Consider the following 23,743-nt stretch of genomic DNA (forward strand, 5'->3'; position numbering starts at 1 on the left):
TTTAAGTATAAACAGCCTTTCTCTCAACAAAGCTCTTCTTTATCTTATATACTTACTCTTTGTTGTTGCAAATGCGTCATTGCATCTGCTTATTTGGTGAATTTGCTCTTCTGAGGATGATGAGATGAGTAGAATAGATGATTTTAGTAATTGGGTTACTTTCCCTTCTCATTATAATAAGATACATGAAAGTGATTATTAAATGGCTTTTTTAAAAAAGATAATTATGTTGATGTTTTTGCCACTGTATGTTTTCAGTTTTGAAAAAATATTTTATTAATGAAAATTACCAAATATAAACAAAAGTAGACATGTCGACTGAAAAAAAGTGCATGACCTAAAAGTTGAGAGTTATGTGTTTTTCAGCAGACATTCTTAGGACTTCAAGCCTGGAGACAGCATCTCAAATAACCCTGAGAAACTGCTCTGAGGAGGTGAGGGGGAACCGGAATATATAGGAGTATTTCAGCAAAGGGCAGGTAGTCGGAATGTCAAAAGATTATTGTTAATTAAAGAAAACCAGATATATCAAGTTAAGGAGTTTACTGCTTTTCTATGTATAGGGAGGTGCAAGAGTCTACGCTCATTGAAATCATTCCTTTGATAGGCACTTCAGCTATCTGGGGCCAGTGTTCTGTGTTTTCTCATCCTGAGTTTCCTTAAATCTGCAGTGTTGGGGTGGCTGCAGTTTAATGACTGCTAGATGGGGGGCATTCCTTGTTTCCATCCCGAGTTCCCTCAGGGCTCACCATCAGCAGTGGCTGCTGTGACTGATGGCTGTGACATCCTTTGTTTAGTGATATGACAGGCAATATTTTTCTTCTCAGACTAATACGTTGAAACCCTCATGTACTCATAATAGTATCAACAGTCATCAACATTTTATTTGCTTATCTGTTATTCTAGTTTTTTTTCTTTATGTATGTGTTCTTCTAAGAGGTTGGTTTCATATTGGTACCCTTTGTTTAATGAGCAGGAAAAGAGCTCTGATTGTTCCTATTAGGCAGTTAATCCTTGGTTGAGAAGGTCCAGGCAGGGAGATGAATTAGCATAACACAAGCGTTAGCCCTGAAAAGTTATGGGACAGAAAAAAAGAATAAAATAGGAAAAAATCTAGTGTAAGTATTAACCCATTTATAAGATTTGAATTGATACTACCAATGTTCTGCAGACTAAAAGAAGTCTTTTTTCAGAGGGCAGAAATAATCAAAATCCAATTAGAAGCTGTAAGATTTGGGGTAATAAAAACCTGCTTACTCTGCAGTGAATGGGTTTAATGCCTCAAGGAAAAGTCTGGCGTTTTAGAAACCTTTATACTCTTTTTTTTTTTTTTTTTTATACTCTTAATCTAGCTGGAAGATAATATCCTCCTTTGTCCGCTGACTTCCCTTGTTACTTTTCTACCAATCTGTTGTCCCCTATTTCTCTGTTGCTTAAATTTCCACAGCGACCTCAAAGTTCTTGTCTACTTTGCTTTTGCTATGACTGTTGTACAGTTCCATTGTAGCCTTATTAATTTGTAGACAAGCTATTATAATTTTCTTGAAACCCTTCCATGTATTTTGAGGAAATTAATATATACAACAAGCACTTAGGGAAAAAAAAAGAGGCTCATTTATGGTTATGTTACTGTAAGGGGCACCCCTTCCAGGGCCCAAGAGTGGACTCTTGTCTAACACTCGGAATTGAATTGTCCAAGGAGACACCTGTACTGACAAAGCAAAAGACTTTACTAGGAAGGGGTGCCTGGGCGGAGAACAGCCGGGTATAAGGAACCCAGGAGAGCTGCTCTGCCACGTGGCTTGTAGTCTCAGGTTTTATGGTAATGGGGTTAGCTTTCCAGGTTGTCTCTGGATAATCGGCTTGCTTGTGCCCATATTTGGTCCACTTCCTGGCAGCACATACATCTCTCAGTCAAGATGGTTTCCAGCGTGAGGATTTCTGGGAGGTTGGCAGGACATATTATGGGCTGGCATCTCCTCCCTCATTTAGGCCTCTCTTCCGGCTGGTGGTAGCTTGTCAGTTCTGTTTTCCTTATCGGGACCTCCTGTTGTGAGAGAATTCATTCAAGCAGTTATTACCCTGCATGGCCAGGGCAGATGATTTCTGTCAGTGGTTCCCTAACAGTTCTAGGATAAGATATGTTTACAGGCTGGGCATTTTTCCACTCAGTATACATGTGGTTTAGAGTAAATATGACGTTGATAGTTCCCTTTGGCACTTAGGCTGGGCATTGTGCGTCTTATCTTTGTTATTCTAGGAGGAGCTGGAGGAGGAAGGTTGGGTCTCAGGGTATCATCCAGATAGGATGGAAGTATCCCCTTCTGCAGCAGCTCTGAAAACCTTTATTAAGTTTAAGTTCCAAGCTCCCAACTTTCATTCATCAGAGTAGGTCTAGATTTTCATTGGTTCCTTTCTTTCAGTTTATTCTATCACAAGTCAGGGTTTCTCTGTCACTGGCTTATTTTCATCCTGTAGCCTAGGAAGAAGCCTGAACATTTAGTCATTGTTGGCTCAATAGCTTTGGGGAATAAATTTAATAAATTAAATATTTCTTCTCCCTAGGTCATGTTGGCTAGTGCAGTGTAATCTCTATGATACGTTTAAAGCCAAAGCATACCTTATTATCTGATTGCTATTACTGATATTAATTATAATGATGATAGATAACATTCTTGTTCTGGTACTGTATGTCAGGCACTGTTCTAAGCTCTTCTGTGTTGTAACTTATTTATTACTAATTCCCCTAATGAGATATAGGTACTATTACTAGCACCATTTTACAGGTGAGGAGACTGAGGCACAGAGAGGTTAAGTATCTTGCCAAAATTCAAACTAGCTATTAAGTGGTAGAGCCCAGATTCAAACCTAGGCAGTTTAGCTCTAGAGTCTGTATTGTTATCTATTATTCCATATTGCTTTTAAACATTTTTAGTGTGACTTTTATCTTTTGAATGAGAAGCATAATAGTACATAGGTTAATACCGGCTTCACTTTTATTTCTACCAATTCTAAATAATTCCATCAGTATTTTAAGTACTCTAAAATCTAGTAATAGAAAATAAGCCCATTAAAATTACTTTGTTGAGATAATTTAACAGGCTTTATAGGACAGATTTTTAATAGAATATAAACTATTCTAGTTTTAAACCTTCTAGCTCTTTGTGCTTGTGTTAATTTTCTCATCACTTTATTGTATAGACTGACCTTCCTGATAAAGGCTTTCAGTTAGGAAATTTGTATCATACTGGTTTTTACTACTCATTGACTGCCTTTGTTTTATGAATCAACATAGTTCTCCATCTTAAATTCATCTGAGTCAGTTAACTTCAGCAAGCACATACTATATGCAGAACATTGTACTACTAGCTTCTGAGGATAAAGAAGGCATTTTGTTAGCCTCAAAGACTTTATTATCTAGGCCTAGCAAATGCCATCTCCCCTTCTCTATAAAACCTTCTCGACTACCCCAACCTAGTTGAAATGAATTGTTTCCTATTTGCCACTGTTCTCAGCTTGTTCAAGCATTTCTTAAAATACTTATTATACTATACCTTGATGCATGTTGCATTTCTTTATTTCTCACAAGATTTTTGAGGACTGGGAACTGGGACCACATTCTACTGATTATGTTCCCTATCCTTATTTTGTAGAGATGATGTGACTGATAATAAATCCAAACACAGTGTATACAATCTATAAATTCTGTAGTTAAGTTAGAAAAATAAAAATACTGCAGAAACACAAAGGAGAAAACTATTACTGTGGGATTTAGAAACTCCTGATGGAAAAATATTTGATCTGGGCATTCCTTGAAATAGGTAGAGAAAAGGACAGGCTGTCCCAAATAGTGGGAATGATGTAAGCAAAGACACAGGAACAACCGTAACTGTAAGGTGTTAAAAGAATGACAAATAGTTTGTTGTTGCAGAAGTTATGATGCTTGGATGAGGGGGGCAGTAGTCAATAAAGTTGGTAAAATAGTTTGGGATTAATCCTTCCCAAGGAATTTAGACTTCATTTTATTGGTGATATGAAATTATCATCCTACAGGGAGGTTTTTCAGGCAGGATGCAAGATATATCACAGAGGAAAAAGAAATTAAATATAGAGAGACCAGTTAGGAAGCAAGGCTGTTGGTAATAATCTAAGCATGAGTAACACAAGTCTGAGCTAGTGTTGCGGCAGAGAAAATAGAAAAAGAAGGGATTTGCATTGGAAATATTTCAAAGGAAGGATTGAGGGGACATGCTTGTTAACTCATCGAGCATGGGAGAACTGTGAAATGGAAGAGTTAAAGATAATACCAAAATTCTGAGCCTTTTGGACCAGAAAACCTTTCCTATTAACTCAGAACTCACTCTGTGACCTTTTACAGAGTATCTAGGTACATTTTCATCTTTCCAACCATTCTTTAAGTCAAATAGAACAGGTTTTTAAAATTTTCATTCCTTCCTTATGGATGAGAAAACCGAAGTTCATAGTTATGACCTGCTCAAGTTTATGTTATTATTATGTGGCAGTGCTAGGATTAAAACCCAGGTTTTTCACAACCAGTTGGTTTTGCCATGCTGAATTTGAAGTATTAGCAGAATGTGAAATTTCTAGCAGGTTTTGGGACTCTACATGAAAACAGTAGTTGAAGCAATGGGAATGGTTGAGACTTCCAAGGGAACAATTGTAGATAAAGGAGAGAAAGAGAATCATGGATTGGATTTTTGGTAATAGCATTTAGCTGAATAAAAAGAGAGAAAGAAGAAAACTGGAAAATAACAATCAAAGAAATAGGAAGGGGATCAGGAGTGGAAGATGTTGCTAGAAACTGAGAATATCAAAATGCAGAAACTGGTCAAAGCAAGATGCTATGTATACTATGGAGACACAGAGGAAGATGAGGATAAGGAAAAGCCATTTAATTTAACAATTAGGAGATTATTAGAAACCTTTGAGGAGAGTCTTTTGAGAGAAGGCTGAAGACCACATTATACTAGTTGAAGAAAGTATATGAGGGAAAAAAGAAGGGGCAGTGAGTTTACACTACTATTAGGAAACTTGTTTTTTATGTTTATATTCTTAGGGGATCAGAGTTTGGGATAATAGGTGGGTTTGTCTTATGCCTCTTCCCTCCAAATTACCCTGAGTAGAACTCCCCTCTTTTCTGGGGTATATGACTTAGGTGTGAGAGTTACTCTCTCTCTCTCACATCTAAGTCTTTACTAATAGCGCATGCAAAGCTGAGCTCAAGGAAGATCCACACAGTTAAATACTGCATCATTTGCATTTCAGACAGCTTCAAAGAGTTTTAAATGATAACCTCATTTTATAAAGTTTGGTATATTTTTGACTTTATTACTTTCTAAATCCTGAAAGTGTTTTTTAATAATTTCTTATATAATACATTTGCATTGTATCTTTGTGCTTATTCTTATTTAAAGGATGGAATGGCCGTATGCATGTTCATGCAAAACACCTTAACAAGATTTATGAGGTAATGTATCTTTGTTTTTAAAATATAATTTCTAATAAACCAAAAATAGCTCTTCATTCTGTGATTTGCAGTAGTTAAAAAGCAGTCACTGACTTTCTAATCATATTTATTCTAATGATGAACTATTTGTGCCATCAAGGATTGTCATATAATTAAATGTTACTGAAGGACATACAAGAATATCTCTTAAAAAATAAGAGATGAGAGATAAAAAGAATTAAAGACATAGCACTTTTCCCTAAAGAGCTGATACTTAGGTATAATCTGGTTATATATAGGTATAGACATGGGAAGGTTAAATACTGTTACTAGAGCAGAATAGACACTGGTCAAGAGATGACACATAAAGATTACCTAATATTCAAAATTAGTAGAATGTATAGTGAAGTGGTCTGTATCTGCAAGGAGATAGAAAAAGAGTTCCCAATTGGAGAAGGCTTTTACAGATTTCTGAAGAAGATGGATTCACTTTGCACCTAGATGAGGAAGAAAAATGAGAAAATTTTGGGCCTGTCATTTTGTATTTGGGGTTACAAACTGTGAAATGATAGGGCTGATTAGCTTTCTACTTCTATATTCTGAATGTAAACAATTTAAATATAATTATAACTAAGGAAATTCATATTTATTTAGCATACTTGTTTATTGGACATCACTGTATTTTTGGTACTCTTTGTATGTGAGTCTAGAAAAGAAAAGTGAAATCAACATTACTGTTTAAAATACCTTCTTCATTGTCTTAGCTCCTATTCACCTACTTCTCCCTATTACATTTGACTTTTTCTTAAATAAATCTTAAAACTTGGGTGTTTTTTTTTTAATAATCCTTTTTAGGGACTTCCCTGGTGGTCCAGTGGTAAAGAATCCACCTTACAATGCAGAGGACGTGGGTTCTATCCCTGGTCAGGGAACTAAGATCCCACATGCTGCAGGGTAACTAAGCCCATGTGCCACAACTACTGAACTCACGCACCTCAACTAGAGAGCCTGCGTGCCGCAAACTACAGAGCCCACGTGCTGTGGAGCCCGTGTGCCACAACTAGAGAGAGAAAAAAACCCACATGCCACAAATATAAGCCCGTGCCCTGCCAGGAAGAGCCCGCGTGCTGCAACGAAAGATCCTGCATGCCTCGACGATGATCGTGCATGCTGCCAGTAAGACCTGATGCAGCCAAAAAAAAAAAAAAAAATCCTTTTTTTTTTCTTTGCGGTACACGGGCCTCTCACTCTTGTGGCCTCTCCCATTGCAGAGCATAGGCTCCGGGCGTGCAGGCTCAGCGGCCATGGCTCACGGGCCCAGCCGCTCCGTGGCATGTGGGATCTTCCCAGACCGGGGCACGAACTCGTGTCCCCTGCATCGGCAGGCGGACTCTCAACCACTGCACCACCAGGGAAGCCCAAAAAAGTCCTTTTTATTTGGATGCAGTGTGTGTTAAGAAATTTGCAATTACTTTAGACCTGCACCTTTTCATTTTGGTTAGACCTACAAAAAATTCTGTACTTTCAAAACATTTTAAATTCACCGTTTAAATACACTTTGCAAAGTGGGTCTTTGCAAACACAAAATGTTAAGACTTTTTTTTTTTTTTTTTTTGGTACGCGGGCCTCTCACTATTGCGGCCTCTCCCGTCGCGGAGCACAGGCTCCGGACGCGCAGGCTCAGTGGCCATGGCTCACAGCACTAGCCGCTCCGCAGCATGTGGGACCTTCCCAGACCGGGGCATGAACCTGTGTCACCTGCATTGGCAGGTGGACTCTCAACCACTGTGCCACCAGGGAAGCCCAAGACTTATTTTTACTTCAGAACCATTCTTTTATATAGGATCAGTCTCTGGATCATTTTAGTGAGTAATGAAAACATTTTTGATAGGAACCTTCAATAACAGTTCTGGAGCTCAATCTTCTGTACCACAATTCTTCCTTTTGGATACAGCCTTAATTTTCCCATCCATAATTTGATACCAATAAAAATGGACTAAGTATCACATTGAATTATTCCCGATTGCCAGCTGCTGAAAAGTTCCAGGAGCTGTATCCAGGCCGACCTCAGATATATTGCAGGTTAGGTTCCAGACCACTGCATAAAGCGATATTGAAATAAAGCAAGTCACAAGAAGTTTTTGGTTTCCCAGTGCATATAAAAGTTATGTTTACACTCTACCATAGTCTATTAAAGTATGCGATAGCATTATGTCTAAAAAAAATGTACATACCTTAATTTAAAAATACTTTATTGCTAAAAAATGCTAACCATCATCTGAGCCTTCAGTGAATCGTAAACTTTTTGCTGGTGGAAGGTCTTGTCTCAGTGTTGACGGCGACTTACTGATCAAGGTGGTGGCTGCTGAGGGCTGGGATGGCTGCGGTAATTTCTTAAAACAAGACACCAGTGAAGTTTCCTGCATCAGTTGACTCTTCCTTTCATGAATGATTTCTCTGTAACATACAGTGCTGTTTGATAGCATTTTACCCATAGAGGAACTTCTTTCAAAATTGGAGTCAGTCCTCTCAAACATTGCCGCTCTTTATCAAATAAGTTTATATCACATTTTAAATCCTTTGTTGTCATTTCAACAGTCTTCACATCTTCACCAGGGTAGATTCCATCTCAAGAAACCACCTTCTTTGCTCATCCATGAGAAGTAACTCCTCATCTGTTAAAGTTTATCATGAGATTGCAGCAACTCAGTCACATTTTCAGGCTTCAGTTCTAGTTCTCTTGCTGTTTCCACCACATCTGCAGTTACTTCCTGCACTGATGTCTTAAACCCCTCAAAGTCATCCAAGAGATTTGGAATCAACTTCTTCAAACTCATGTTAATGTTGATATGTTGACCTCTTCCCATAAATCGCAAATGTTCTTAATCGCATCTAGAATGGTGAATCCTTTCCAGAAGGTTTTCAAGTGACTTTGCCTAGATCCATCAGAGGGATCACTATCTATGGCAGCTATAGCCTTATGAAATGTATTTCTTAAATAATGAGACTTGAAAGTCAAAATTATTACTAGATCCACAGACTGCAGAATGGATGTTGTGTTAGCAGGCATGAAAACAGCATTAATTTCATTGTACACTTTCATCAGAGCTCTTGGGTGACCAGGGGCATTGTCAGTGGGCAGTAATAGTTTGGTTTTTATAAATTTATTTATTTTTGGCTGCATTGGGTCTTTGTTGCTGTGTGCGGGCTTTCTATAGTTGCAGTGAGCAGGGGCTACTCTTTGTCGTGGTGCGCTGTCTTCTCATTGCAGTGGCTTCTCTTGTTGCGGAGCACAGACTCTAGGTGCGCGGGCTTCAGTAGTTGTGGCATGTGGGCTCAGTAGTTGTGGCCTGTGGGCTGTAGAGCGCAGGCTCAGTAGTTGTGGCACACGGGCTTAGTTGCTCTGCGGCATGTGGGATCTATCCGGATCAGGGCTTGAACCCATGCCCCCTGCATTGGCAGGTGGGTTCTTAACCACTGTGCCACCAGGGAAGCCCTGGGCAGTAATAGTTTGAATCTTTTTTTTCTGAGCAGTAAATCAGCAGTGGGCTTAAAATATTCAGTAAAACATGTTGTAAACAGATGTGCTGTCACCCAGGCTTTGTTGTTCCATTTATAGAGCACAGAGTAGATTGAGCATAATTCTTAAAAGCCCTAAGATTTTCGGAATGGTAAATAAACATTAGCTTCAACTAGTAGTCACCAGCTGCATTAGCCCCTGACAAGAGAGTCAGCCTGTCCTTTGAAACTTTGAAGCCAGGCATTGACTTCTCTCTAGCCATGAACGTCTTAGATGGCATCTTCTTCTAATATAAGGTTGTTTTGTCTACATTGAAAATCTGTTGTTTGGTGTAGCCACCTTCATAAATTATCTTAGTTAGATCTTCTGGATAACTTGCTGCAGCTTCTGTATCAGCACTTGCTGTTTTATCTGGCACATTTATGTTACGGAAATGGCTTCTTTCCTGAATTCTCATGAACCAACCTCTGCTAGCATCACACTTTTCTTCTGTATCTGCCTCACCTCTCTCAGTCTTCATAGAATTGAACAGAGTGAGGACCTTGCTCTGGATTAGGCTTTGACTTAAGGAAATGTGGCTGATTTGATCTTCTATCTAGACCAATAAAACTTTCTTCCTATCAACAGTAAGGTTGTTTTGCTTTCTTATCATTCATATATTCACTGGAGTAGCCCTTTTAATTTCCTTCAAGAACTTTTCCTCTGTATTCACAACTTGGCTAACTGTTAGCCAAAGCCTAATCCAACGCAATAAAGTGAAGCACAATGAAATGAGGAGTGCCTGCATTATACAAAAACATCCATTTATTTGGAACAAAGTTGATATGTCTATAGTTTAAAAATATATAATGATTTAGGGAGGTATTTTGATAACCTTACATAGCATTTAGTATGAATTATTTTGTCTTCATTATTATACTGTTTTGCTCATGATACATTGGCTAATAGTTCTATACTTTGAGGTGTGGTTATTTTTATAAACATAGTTCAGTAATTTTGTTTCTACTGCATCTTAAGTTTTAAAAGTATTTGTAAATTAATATCAAAATTAAAAATATTAACATCCATTTTTCCTTTTTCCTTCAATATACAGACTTCCTTTAATAAGTGTTGCACTAGTTCAAGGTCGGGCCCTGGGTGGAGGAGCAGAGGTTACTACAGCATGTGATTTCAGGTAGGGTAAGAATTGTATGAGTCCTTGCACAGGTGTAATTAACATGCTCAAATTCATTTTTTGCCTAAATATCAATATTTTATTTATTCTTAAAGAGGATAATCAGTTAGTGAATATTTTCTTTTTGCCAATCATTAAAGTAGATAATTTTAGTCAGTCTAGTATAACTCCATAATTATTTCATTACTATGCATTTCAAAAAGTTAACAAAAGGATTTGAATAAATCAAATCCATATTAGCAAAGTCCCTGGGGAAGGAAACCAAGAAAATATATGAAACTTTAAGATTCCCAAGAATTATACAAGAAAAGTAAAGAACTAAAAAAACCCAGAGAAATAAAGAGAATAGAGAAAGAGACTGCTTAAGTCTTCCTCTTACAAGAGGTTTTCTGAGAACTATTTCCTATCTTTACTGTGATTTGTAGTAACTTTGTGGGGATTTTGGGCTGATTAGGGAATTCAATTAGAGAAAGTTATTTGGGACCAATTAACCTTTCAATCCCTAGAATTCTTTTTAGTATTGGCTAGCTGTACTTTATAGGAATGACACAATTTTGATAAGGCCTTCTGTATTTTGGTTTTGTGTGTATAAAACATAAATGTTCAGTTTAATGACTGGCTACAAAATAGGAACCTATGTAACCATATTATAGGTCAAGAATTGAAATATTGGGGCTTCCCTGGTGGCGCAGTGGTTGAGAGTCCGCCTGCCGATGCAGGAGACATGGGTTCGTGCCCCGGTGTGGGAAGATCCCACATGCCGCGGAGCGGCTGGGCCTGTGAGCCATGGCCGCTGAGCCTGCGCGCCCGAAGCCTATGCTCCGCAATGGGAGAGGCCACAAGAGTGAGAGGCCCGTGTACCGCAAAAAAAAAAAAAAAAAGAATTGAAAGATTACCGGCACTCCTGAACCCCCATACATGCACCTTCTAAGTCATAGACCCTTCATTTCCATCTATAGGAAACTATTACCCTGTAATTTATGATAATTACATTCTTACTTTCCTGTATAGTTTTATAAGTTAACTATTCTGTAACCAATATATTCTGTTTTTTTTCTTTTTGAACTTAATATAAATGGCATCATATACTAATAGAAATACTATGAGGAAAGATTCAGTAAGCTAATTCATGCAAAGTAGTAACATTTTATTGATATATTAATTTTTAATAAAATTTATGACAGGTTTCAATTTATAAGTTGAAATATATCACTTTACATTCACATAAGTCAGGATTTTAAAATAGTTTTGGTGTATAAGACAATTTACAAAGATCCCAGTCTCTCTGAAAACTAGTACTTACTAACTGGGGAGGATTCTTGTACACAACGAAAAATGGCGATTTCACATGACAGTGACCCCTGCTGTCATCAGTGCAGATTGCATCAGGAAGCTACATTTCATTCTGTGAGGAGGAAGCAGTTACTGGCTTCATGGACAGTATGAGACTAAATATAAATGCTCTGTGTGTGAAAGGATTAAATGCTTTCTCACTTTACCCTGAAACACAGGTACTTGTGGAATATATAATTTAAATATATAATTATATAAGATATATAAGATATAAAGTATATATTTAAGTATAATTTAATATATTTAAAGAATCCTAAGGTATATGTGAGTATACATTATTACACTTAAAAATTCTTTACATAAAAAAAAAACATTCTTTGCATAAAAGTAAGTGCAAGTTAAAACTTTATGGATGCACTCTGGAGAAAGTGTACCCTCTAACATAGTCTGGTGTTCATCTTTAAGCATTTATTAGACTTTTGCATCATCCTTTATATTCATTCCTGACCTGTGTTTGGGTGTAGTTAGGATTTAGGCCAAAAGGCAAAATCAAAGAAAAAAATAGAGATTATTTGGTCCTTTAATACTGCTAATTTACCTTGCTATGTTATTCTCTGAATGAAGTGTCATGTGTTCCTAGAGCCTCATAAAATATTTAGTTTTTTTGATTATGAGTTGTCTGAGGGTACTGCCCTCATCAGATATATTCAGTAACATAACCAGATACAGTCACTTTTCCAATGAAGACATATTCATTTGTGGACCAACTACTTGGCATATACAGACCCTCATATTAAATTGCATTCAGTAGAGTCATTCATTAAACATAGTTTAGCACCATGGCTATCTAGGCACTGCCATTTAAGAAACTTGTATGTTTTGGGTTTTTGTTTAGTTTTTCTAGTAATACAGTTTTATTACATTTTATAAAATTTCTGATTCACAACTGATAAGAAATTAAAAAAGAAACTGATCCTTCACAATAGAAGTGTGAAAAGCACTGTCCTAGACTATTCAGCCCTTTTAAATCTTTATACTAAATGCAAGAGTTCTTAAAAGATAAAGGCTAATAGAGAGGGTTGTATACTGAAGTACATTACTAGCCACAGTTACAAGGTAGTGATAAATCAACACAAATTACGCTAGCTCATTTTCCCCCCAACTTGATCAGTACCCTGTCAGTTATCTTCTATGACAAATTATATTATAAAAATACCTGCTTGTTATTAAAAAAACACCAAAAGCTTTCATAGCATTCTGCTAAAAAGATAAGTTCCTTCCGTAGGTTGGCTCTTTTTAGCTTAACTTTCCTACCTTGGAGAGTTGCCTGGAATTCACTCAACTGACAGAAGAAGAAGAGAAATAATCTTAATATGAATATTCCAAAGAATTGAGCTCATGCACCATTCTAGCATTATCCTACTCCCTGCCCCAAAACCCTTTAAGCACCAGCTGATAATACATGTAATGAATTAATATGTCAGAAACAGGTCTACATGGCATATATAGACCCTCATACTAAATTGCCTTCAATTGAGTCATAATTTTCATTTAAACTTTCTTAAAGAAAATGGCTTTTTAAAAACATTTTCTAAAGCAAAACATTAACTTACGAATTAAAAAATGACATTCTACAGTGCTCACAATCTCGTCACTCTAACATTATCTTTCCCTTTAGTGACAAAATTGATGAGGAAATAAAAAGCTAGAATTGTATTAAAATCATTTGCTTCAAATTTTTAAATTTGTCTTGATTAATTAAAATATCTAGAATGAAATATAAATTAAGAAAATATTTGAGTATTAGTTTTCTATTGCAGCCATAACAAATTACCACAAATTTAGTGGCTTTTAACAACATCAGTTTATCTCACAGATGTATAGGTTGGAAGTCTGGCTGGGCTCAACTGGGTTCTCTAAACCTGGTCACACAAGGCCCAGATCAATATGTTGGCTGGACTGGGCTCTGAGGGATCATCTACTTCCAGGTCCATCCTGGTTACAGCTGGCAGAATTCAGCCCCATGCACTTGTAATTCTGAGGTCCCTGTTTTTCTGTCAGCCTGTCAGCCAGGGGCCAATCTTTGCTCTTGGAGAATGCCTGCATTCCTTCTCATGTTTTCCATGTGGCCCCCCTTCAGCAGTGGTGGGTTAAGTTCCTTTCGTACTTTGAATCTTTCTCACTTTCCCCTCTGCTGCATCCCTCTGACTCCAGTTGGAGAAAGTTTTCTGCTTTTAAGAGCTTATGTGGTTAGATTAGGCCCACTCAGGTAATCAAGGATAATGCCCCTATTTTGGTGTATATAACCTTAATTACATTTGCACAGTCCCTTTTACTATGTTTACTATGCACAGCTTCCAGGGATTAGGGCCCTGGACATCTTTGTGGGACCATTCTACCTACATCGTATGGGCTTGGCATAGAGAATATTGCCAGATTTTTTGCTTTTATATTCCTATTTGATCACCAATTAAAATTGGTAACTTTGTTACTCTAAGCTACCTTTGTAACTCTTTTTAAACTTTTATTTAGGTACTTTTTAGACAACATTAATAAGAGTTCCTATATATACCAAATTAATAAAGGTTCGTTGATATAAACATTATTTTAAGTGTAGCTGTAGTATGGTTTCTTAGATTGGTTTCAAGCTCAAGTTTCCAGAATGTGTTTTAGGAGGTACTTAGAACACTCATTCCTTGATTCTGCTTTCTGTCTTATTCCATATCATTCAGAAAAAGGGGGTCGGGGTGGGACAAAGGGGAGAGAAAAGAAAATCTCTCAGAACTACCCTAGAAAATAGAAAATGACAAACTCAGACTGCTTGGCTTTTCAGCATCAACTTTTGGCAATCAAAAGCATGTAAACAGTTTAATTACATGTCTAATATTTAGTTTTTGCTACTTAATTTGGAAACTGGAATTGCATTTTTTGTTTGGAAATATAGTCAGCCCTCTGTATCTGCGGGTTCCAAATTCAAGGATTCAACCAAGGATTGAAAATATTCTGGAAAAACATCCAGAAAGTTTCAAAAAGCAAAACTTCAGTTTGCCACGTGTTTGCAGCTGTTGACATAGCATTTACATTGTATTAGCTATAAATAATCTAGAGATGATTTAAAGTATATGGGAGGATGTGTGTAGGTTACATAAAAATACTACCCTATTTTATATGAAGAAATTGAGCATCTGAGGATTTGATATATGTGGGGAGTCCCGGAACCAATCGTGGAATGAACAGAGAATTTTCCTATAACATATTATCACTTAAATTTACCGATTTCTAACACCTTGCTGTTTTGTTTTTCACCTCGTGTGTGTGTGTGTGTGTGTGTGTGTGTGTGTGTGTGTGTATATGTATGTTTTATATATATATATATAATACTGAGAAATTTGAGTAGGTTGCAAACATCTTGCCCTTTTACTCCTTTAAACACACATGTACTCACATAAATATATATTATTTTTTAAGAACTAGAGTATTTCCTTATTTAACCACAGCATAGTTGTCAAATGCAGGAAATTTAACATCAGTGCCATACTTTTATCGAACATACTATCCATATTCCAGTTGTGTCGATTCAGCAGTAATACCCAGTAGAGCACTCCTGGACTTTTCCTCCACTGCGAGGTCATGTACTGCACTTAGTTGTCAGAGTTCTTCACATTCAGAACTGAGATTATTTATTTATTTTGAGATAATTTATTTTTAAGCCAATAAGTTTGTGTTATAACATCAATAGTAAATAATACAGGTGATGATAGTTTTAAAATGTTTATCGTGCTTTCTGGTTGTAAAAGGATATGTGTGCATGCTGGTGAATATGACTCACCTGGGTATTTTATTAATATGCAGTTCTGATTTCATCTCAGGGGTGAAGCCTGAGGTGATGCTGATGTTGCTGGTCCACAGACCACACATTGAATAACAAGGTCTAGATTATTTTGAAAATACTTATTTCAAAAATATTTTACATATTGTAAAATATACCTTACTGTACAGTAAAAAAATTTTTTTAATGTACAGTTAGTTATAGACTAAAAATTAAAGTTGTTGCCATTCAGAGATAATTAGCATTAGCACTGTGGTGTGCTTTCTTCACATCTTTTTAAAACAGACGTATAACTATTTTTTAAAAATTAGGATCATATGACATATAGTTTATATTTAATGTACTTGGAAAACATGAATTTAATAAATTTAAAATATTCCATCAGTTTGGATTACTAAAATATCCTCCTTTGGTTGTTCCTAATTTTTCTCTATTATGATTAATGCTGTGATAACTGCCTTATAAATAAGGCTTTGTCCTTTTGGATTATTTCCTTAGAATAAATCCTAGTACTTATTAAGTACTTCAAGTACTTAGTCAAGGGATGTGAAAATGTTTAAGGTGTTTGATATATGGTGCCAAGTTATCCTCCAGGAAAGATTCTGCCAATTTATACAACTACCAGCAGTATATGAGTGTCTGTTTGAGAGCATCCTTTCTTACAATGAGTATTACTCTTTTAAAAGATCTTTTCTAATTTTGATAATTAAATTTTATTTTAATTTGCAATTTTTAAAGGTTTCAGTGAGGCATAAATTTTCACATGTTCATTGATGTGTATTTGTGTGTGTGTGTGTGTGTGTGTGTGAATTGTCTGCATTTTCTTTTTGCTCTTCTTTGGAGTATCCAAGATTTAGCTGTTTATACACTGGATGAAAAACATTTTTATTCCTCCATCTCCCTAGAGAAATAAGATTCTCAATTATGCAGTTTAGAGCCTGCCTATCTAATTTGTTTTCAATCTCTAACATTGCTTTCATGAATATAAATAACCCTCAGCCAAAGGTATTAGCATTTCCAGCTGCTACCCATTAGTTCAAAGTATATTACAAAGAAAGGGAGCTACTGTAGGTAGCTCTTTTCTTAAAATACTAACTTAACAAGTAAAACACAAAATACACATACACACTTGCACAAATGTGCACGTGCACACACCAACCAGCACGTCCCAGAGTCATTAGAAAAGAAATTCCTTTTTTTTTTTTCTGTACGTGGGCCTCTCACTCTTGTGGCCTCTCCCGTTGCGGAGCACAGACTCCGGACGCGCAGGCTCTGCGGCTATGGCTCACGGGCCCAGCCGCTCCGTGGCATGTGGGATCTTCCCGGACCGGGGCACGAACCCGCGTCCCCTGCATCGGCAGGCGGACTCTCAACCACTGCGCCACCAGGGAAGCCCACAAATTACATTTTTGCTGTGGCAGTGCCTGTTCTCTAAATATGAGATGTACACCTTAGGAAGCAGTCACGCTGCCCACGCATGTTGCTTTGTTTTGTAGTTATCACTGTATTATGCGGAAAGACTTATTTTAGAGCCTGTGATATCAAGAAAATGCACCTCTGAGCATGCTAGGATTACTGAGTATTAAAACCAGACTATATTCCCAAAACATGTTACTGTCTGTTTCTATCTCACTGTACCACCACACACACACACGCACACACACACACACACAATATTCACTCATTCAACCACATACTCTCTTAGTCAAGCAGTCTCTTTGCATAAAATACACGGAGCCTCATGAGAACAGTCAGCTGAGAGCAGGAAATCAGAACAGTGAGCTATGGGGAGAATCTTTGGAGTCTTTCCTTCTGTTTTCCATAATTTGTCTTATGTTGTGATGGCAGGTAGAAAACATGAGGAAGGAGGTGCTAGGAAAGGACATGCACAAACAAATAAGTGTCTGTGTTCAAAGCATGATTTTAAAGTATTGTTTGTGGTCAGATATGTTGTTGCTATTATATAATTTTATGTGCCATATTTCCCCATATCACCAGTTTGCTTTGTTGTATTTGGGTCTTCGTTTCTGTGCGAGGGCTTTCTCTAGTTGCGGCGAGCAGGGGCCACTCTTCATCGCGGTGCGTGGGCGTCTCACTGTCGCGGCCTCTCTTGTTGCAGAGCACAGGCTCCAGACGCGCAGGCTCAGTAGTTGTGGCTCACGGGCCTAGTTGCTCCACAGCATTTGGGATCTTCCCAGACCAGGGCTCAAACCCATGTCCCCTGCATTGGCAGGCAGATTCTCAACCACTGCACCACCAGGGAAGCCTGGTTCGTTCTTAATACCATGTAAAAGGACCAGCAATTTCTGGCCCTACAGTTTTATTTAAATCAGTGATTTCAGACTTCAAATTTATATCATGTGATTTAATTTTGTAACAGGACTGCCTTCTTTAAAATTTTTAAATATTTCAGCTTTTACTTATATTGCACGATATTCCTTAAGTTAGTCTTAGATATATGTCTATTTTTCTTTTTTTAAATCACCTTGGAATCTTCTGCTTCAGCCATATCTATAACAGAACACAGTATTATTTCTACCTTTATTTGGAAATGAAAAATTGTATATATTTTGTATTCTCCATTAACAGATATTGAGGAAAGGTAGTATATCATTATTTGCTGGACTTCAGTGCGAGTATAGCTCTTACTTTAGGGACTGAGTTTAGTCCAGGAAACAACTTTATAATGTCTTTCTAGCAGAAACACTGCTGTATTTGTAGTGACTTATCTATTAATGTAACCAACTTGATAATAATAAAAGCTAGTACACATAGTTTAATATGTACATTGTGAGGCTACAAAATACAATTTTTATATTCCAAATAAAAGTCTAAATAATACTGTGTTCTATAGATGTGGCTCAGACAGAAAATTTCACACTGATTTTTTTTTAAACATATATAAACACAATTCCTCTAAGATTCTGTTTAAAAGAATTGTGGTGTATATATGTTCTAAGTAACTTTCATATATTAACCATTTAATACTCATGGTAATTCTATGGCATAAGTACTATTGTTATATCTATTTTATAAACAAGCATACTGAGGCCCAGGGATGTTAAGTAATCTACTCTTCCTCATCCTCTTTATACCATGTGTCCTTTTACTTTGCTGTATTTTACGAGGTGTAAAATGCAGCCGGTCTAGTGGCCAAGGCAGGCAGTCAGTCTGGTTTACATTTATGCACTTCACATCAAAGCTCCTACTCTATCCCAATGCAGTTATTTATGTGTTTCTAACTCTTTGCCACAGAGATCAGTAAAAGTACCTTTCTTTAATAATAAAGTTTTTAAAAACTTTTTTATAACTTTTACTAAAAATCTTCCTGTTTTAGTAAAATTTGGTAATTGTTTTAAAATTGTTTTTCTTGAATACATTTGTCCAGACTCCTGCAACTTATAGCTAACTCATCAGAAAGTAGTAGCACAATGAACAGTCCTTTCAGGTATCAACATTGACTTTGCAACACCTGTCAAAGGTGATACTCTTCCTCAAGTTATGGGTAGTTTTTCCTATAACACTGATGCATCCATACTGTAACACCAGGTATATCCATATTTGATTAAATTTCCTCATCTCCCCTCTCCCAAGGTGTCGCAGGAAATTTTCAACTTTGCTAATAATAATGACACTAATAAACAGATGATACTTATAATTCTTTTACTTTTCAAAATAAAAGAGTTTAATATGGTTTTATAAATGAGTCGGCTATAAGGCTTCAGAATCTTAAGATTCAGGTCTTCCAGTTTTCTACATAGATTAATAGATTAGCCCTTGCAATAAATTACATTACATACAGGTAACTGCATCTAAACTCTAGCAGTAATTAGTGTATAATCCTATAAGGCCTATCAGGAAGCAGTTTCTGTTTTTGGATGCATCTTGCTGATATGACGTTTTCTTCATAAATTCTGGTTATCACCATTGAAGATTTTATATTTAACTTTTAGGTTAACAAAGAGTATTGTGGAAGGTTATCATCTGAATGTTCCATATTTCTTTCATTGTTAGACTGAACTACTTTGTGTTCTTTTGTCACTAATACATTTTTTGGTCATATTTTCTAATGTATTGATAATATGTACATCAGTACACAAGTACACCCTAGGCATGACATGTAAAGAATGGATGTCAGAGTTTGATCACAATAGGTATTTTTATAAAGATCACCTCAGGATTTGTTAAGAGTTATATGATTCAAAAAATCATACCTCACCTTATAAAATAAGGCAAAAGGGAAAAACCACACATGGTATAAAGATGGTAATAAACATTCTTCTTTAGAAGCAAATAATTCCAAATATAAATATGCTTACATATATAATAACTTTTGTTGTCATAAGTTCATCTACATTATCCCAACATCTAGAACTTTAACCAACTTTTATGTTCAGCGGATTTTAAATGAATTTTTCCCTGACATAATCCTTTTCTGTACTGTAGGCATAGATCTGAGCCATCAGTGTCAATTCCAGTATATAATGAGGAACTGTGACACATTTATTCTGTGAAAAGCTTTATAGGATTTTCAATATTAACAATATTCCTATTTCCAAGTCTATTAGACATTATTGTAATGTCTATTCTACCTTCTTAATTTTTGACCTTGATTTCTGTTTATTATAAGACAGTACTCCTCTCACAACTTGGGGCTAGATTCAGATTAAGACACTTGTTCTTTCTTCCCTCCCATTTAAAAATAATTTATTGAAAACTACTATTTTCATGGCTATTTGCTTCTAATAGCAGTTGTCCATAATAGAGGCAGATTTTCTCTTACAGGAATTCACAGCTGTGAAGAGAAAGTTCTTTCCCAGTGGGTTAGTAAATAGGCTTTTGTGAGAATTCTCTACTGGAATATTTCTCTTGATTAAAGGGTCAGAGACTGAAAGTCTATTGTTCTTGGTACTAAAAGAACCAAACCACCTGCAGCTAAGCATTGAACTCTTTGGAAAACCAGAACTATCTTAAAGTCTTCGTTTTTGTAATGAGTAGTTTGAAAGCAATAATTTTTCCTAAAAAATTAAAATTCAGACATGACTTTTGGTCCAAATTAGAGATTTTAACATAGTGATGCATTGAAGAATGCAGTCCAAATAAAACTCATACGCTGCATTCTCTAAACAGTATAGCTTTATGCAGCCTATTAATACTATACACATATTTAACTGGCAAATGTGACTGCTGTGCCCACTGATCTCTTTGTGTTTATTCCCTTTTATTGTTCCACTTGATTATTAATCCCCCTATTCATAAAAGTCCCAAGATTTGGGGGAAATGAATCCCTGCTATAGGAAATCACTCAAGTCCAACCCAAGCCACTATCAACTTTAATGGTATCCCTGCTTCCACTCATCTAGTTAACTATTTTATGTACTGTGAGGTTAAGAGCACACATAATGAAGCTAACTTACTTGGATTTAAAATTCTGGTCCTGCTATAGCTGCATGGCCTTGGGTGTGCTATTTATTTAATCGCTGTTGCCTCTGTTTCCCTCTGTAAAATGAGCATATTACTGTACCTCGTGGTGGTTCTGAGGATTAGTTAACATAAAGTTCCTTAAATAGTTGGTGTGCTATTAAATGCTAAATAGGCTACTCTTACAAAACAAATCAGATACTACTCCTTTGGTCAGCCTCCTCCTAAAGAGCTTCACACTTAAAAAAAAAAAAAACCTGACCTCCTGAGTGCCTATAAGCTTACCTGTCTGATTTCATCCCCCATTACTCTCTGTTGGCTCTATTCAAGCTACATTAGCCTGTTCCCCAGAGATACTAAGCAGTTCTACTTCAAGGCCTTTGCACTTGCAATTCCCTCTTCCTGAAATTCCCTCCCAGAATTTTGCATCGCTCACTCACCTGGGTAGCTGCTCAAATATTCAGAGGACTCCATCTAAAATAGCACACACCCAACACACATTGCCTCATTCTCTAGTTCCTTGCCTCATTTTCTTTATAGCATTTATCACCACTGACATTATATTGTCCAGTGTCTTTCCTAACAGGAATGTAAACTCAGCATAGGGATTTTATTTTGGTCATTCCTGTAGTCCCGCATCTAGCGTTGGTAGTGCTTAGGAAATATTTGTTGGAAGAGTGGATCAATCGAGTTAAAAAAAAAAACAAACATTTTGTTTTCCCCTGAGGACTACTGAGTTTAACTTACTATGCATTTTTTTCATGGTATGCACCTAACATTTCCTTACTCCCATATTTTCACTTTAATCCAGGTTTTCCCAGTACGCCACCACTCACTTGAGAAAGATACACTTTGGGCTTTTAGAAGTAAACATAAAGATTAGATTCTTATATGCAAAGTAAAAGATACGCGAGCACAAGAATGTTGACCATGTTTTCAAAGGGAAGTGCTAAATACTGTGCAATAAATTGAATTCTGTACTTAGCCAGGTTCTTTGAACATTGTTTTTAATACAACACATCTACCTGTAAAGATCTATGGAGATTTCAGATCAGATTATGAATAGGTAGTACTTTGTGACTAAAGCGTATATAGTTTCAATTAAGTTTTTTCTTTTTTCTTCTGCAGATTAATGACTACCGAGAGTGAGATCAGATTTGTCCACAAGGAGATGGGTGTAATACCAAGCTGGGGAGGTGCTACCCGGCTAGTTGAAATAATTGGCAGTAGACAAGCCCTCAAAGTGTTAAGTGGGGCCCTTAAGCTGGATTCAAAAAAGGCTTTACAAATAGGAATGGTTGAGGAGGTCTTGCAGTCTTCAGATGAAACCGAATGTCTCAGAGAGGCACAAGAGTGGCTACAGCAGTTTATCAAAGGGCCACCAGAAGTAATTAGAGCTTTGAAAAAATCTGTTTCTTCAAGCAAAGAGCTTTGTTTAGAGGAGGCATTACAGACTGAAAGAGATCTTTTAGGAACAGTTTGGGGTGGACCTGCAAATTTAGAGGCTATTGCTAGGAAAGGAAAGTTTAATAAATAGTTTAAAAAAATATGTACTACAGGTAAAACTCCAATGATTAATATGTATAAAAGTTAAATGATATTAAATATGAATGTCAGAACTACTTTGAAGGCTACTATTAGTATTTCAGTTTTAAACAACTGTTTGAATACCTGAACTCATTGGCCTAGTTTTCAGTCTATTTGGATACTCACCAAGTAATTTCGAACATCTGACTAAAATATGCAACACTTTCAGCTTAAAAATTATTAGCAATTCCCAAATTCCCATATTAGTTCTTAGGCTATAACCAAAGACCAGTTTTTAAAAGAAAAAACTACACAAAATCTCTTGTGTTATTTTTCATGAAGTCTTTGTCTTGCCTTACCTGGAAATTATTTACAAAAATAGCTTAATAAAACTTAGCAAAAGTGGAGAGGGGTCAGGGACAGGAAAATACGCAAAGGTATGATTAGTCCTCTTCTGCTCCAAGCAGCTGCAGTAAAGAAGTCATGGGTAACAGCCCTTCTTTTAAATAAAGATGCTCCTCACCTCAACCCTCTACAAATCTGGACCTTATTTATTTGATCTTTTAAATAATTATTAGATTTCTATTTTAAATTATCTACGAAACAATGATAGCCACCACAAAGAAAGTCTACTAACTACAAAATTGGCCAGTTCATTTGTGTGCTCCAGAATTTCCAAACCAGTAGTTAAGAAGTACTGTAGTTTACGTAGTAATCAAATTGAACTTTGATCAAAACTGCTAAAGACTGCAGAGACTGAGGAAGCATCCTGTAACACATTTGCATTTTACATCAGATTTCTATTTTTTTCTGAAAAGTAGCTAGCGTTTCTTCTTTTATAACTAGCTATCTTTTAAAAGTAAATAACAATGTGCAACTCAAACTTTTATGATCTCAGTAATACAGACTTTAAAAAACATAAGTCAAAGAATTGAGTCCTAATTCCAACCTATCATCACAACAAGAGGTAAAAGGATGGACCTAGAGTCTGTCATACAGAGTGAAGTAAGTCAGAAAGAGAAAAACAAATACTACCACATTTGTATATGTATGCTAACACATTACATGGAATCTAAAAAAAAAAAAAAATGGTTCTGACGAACCTAGGGACAGGGCAGGTATAAAGACGCAGATGTAGAGAATGGACTTGAGGATGCAGTGGGGGAAGGGGAAGCTGGGACAGAGAGTAGCACTGACATATATACACTACCAAATGTAAAATAGCTAGTGGGAAGCTGCTGCATAGCACAGGGAGATCAGCTCAATGCTTTGTGACCACCTAGAGGGGTGGGATAGGGAGGGTGGGAGGGAGGCTTAAGAGGGAGAGGATATGGGGATATATGTATACATATAGCTGATTCACTTTGTTGTACAGCAGAAACTAACAACATTGAAAGCAATTATACTCCAATAAATATGTAAAAAAATAAAAATAGTGACAATTTATATTTGCTATTGTAACATTCAATTCACCTTTGAAAAATCATATTAAAGACAACTTGCGTATGCTTT

General features: G+C 36.5%; 1 protein-coding gene across 20 annotated transcripts in view; it reads left to right on the plus strand.

Moving 5' to 3' along the window:
- Window positions 1–23,739, plus strand: part of ECHDC1 (ethylmalonyl-CoA decarboxylase 1) — a 45,415-nt gene extending 21,676 nt beyond the window's left edge. For 16 of the 20 annotated variants that reach the window (XM_032650652.1, XM_032650668.1, XM_032650648.1 and 13 more), the window contains 3 exons: window positions 5,436–5,488; window positions 10,081–10,161; window positions 21,833–22,759. In XM_032650652.1, coding sequence (XP_032506543.1) covers window positions 5,436–5,488; window positions 10,081–10,161; window positions 21,833–22,241 — 543 coding nt within the window. In that variant the 3' untranslated portion in view covers window positions 22,242–22,759. Of the gene's footprint in view, window positions 1–5,435; window positions 5,489–10,080; window positions 10,162–21,832 lie in introns of all 20 variants that reach the window. The other 4 variants (XM_032650665.1, XM_032650666.1, XM_032650667.1 and 1 more) reach the window with 2 other exon arrangements.
- The last annotated feature ends 4 nt before the right edge of the window (window positions 23,740–23,743 follow it).

This window comes from Phocoena sinus, chromosome 12 (assembly GCF_008692025.1).
Source record: "Phocoena sinus isolate mPhoSin1 chromosome 12, mPhoSin1.pri, whole genome shotgun sequence".
NCBI classification, from domain to species: Eukaryota; Metazoa; Chordata; class Mammalia; order Artiodactyla; family Phocoenidae; genus Phocoena; species Phocoena sinus.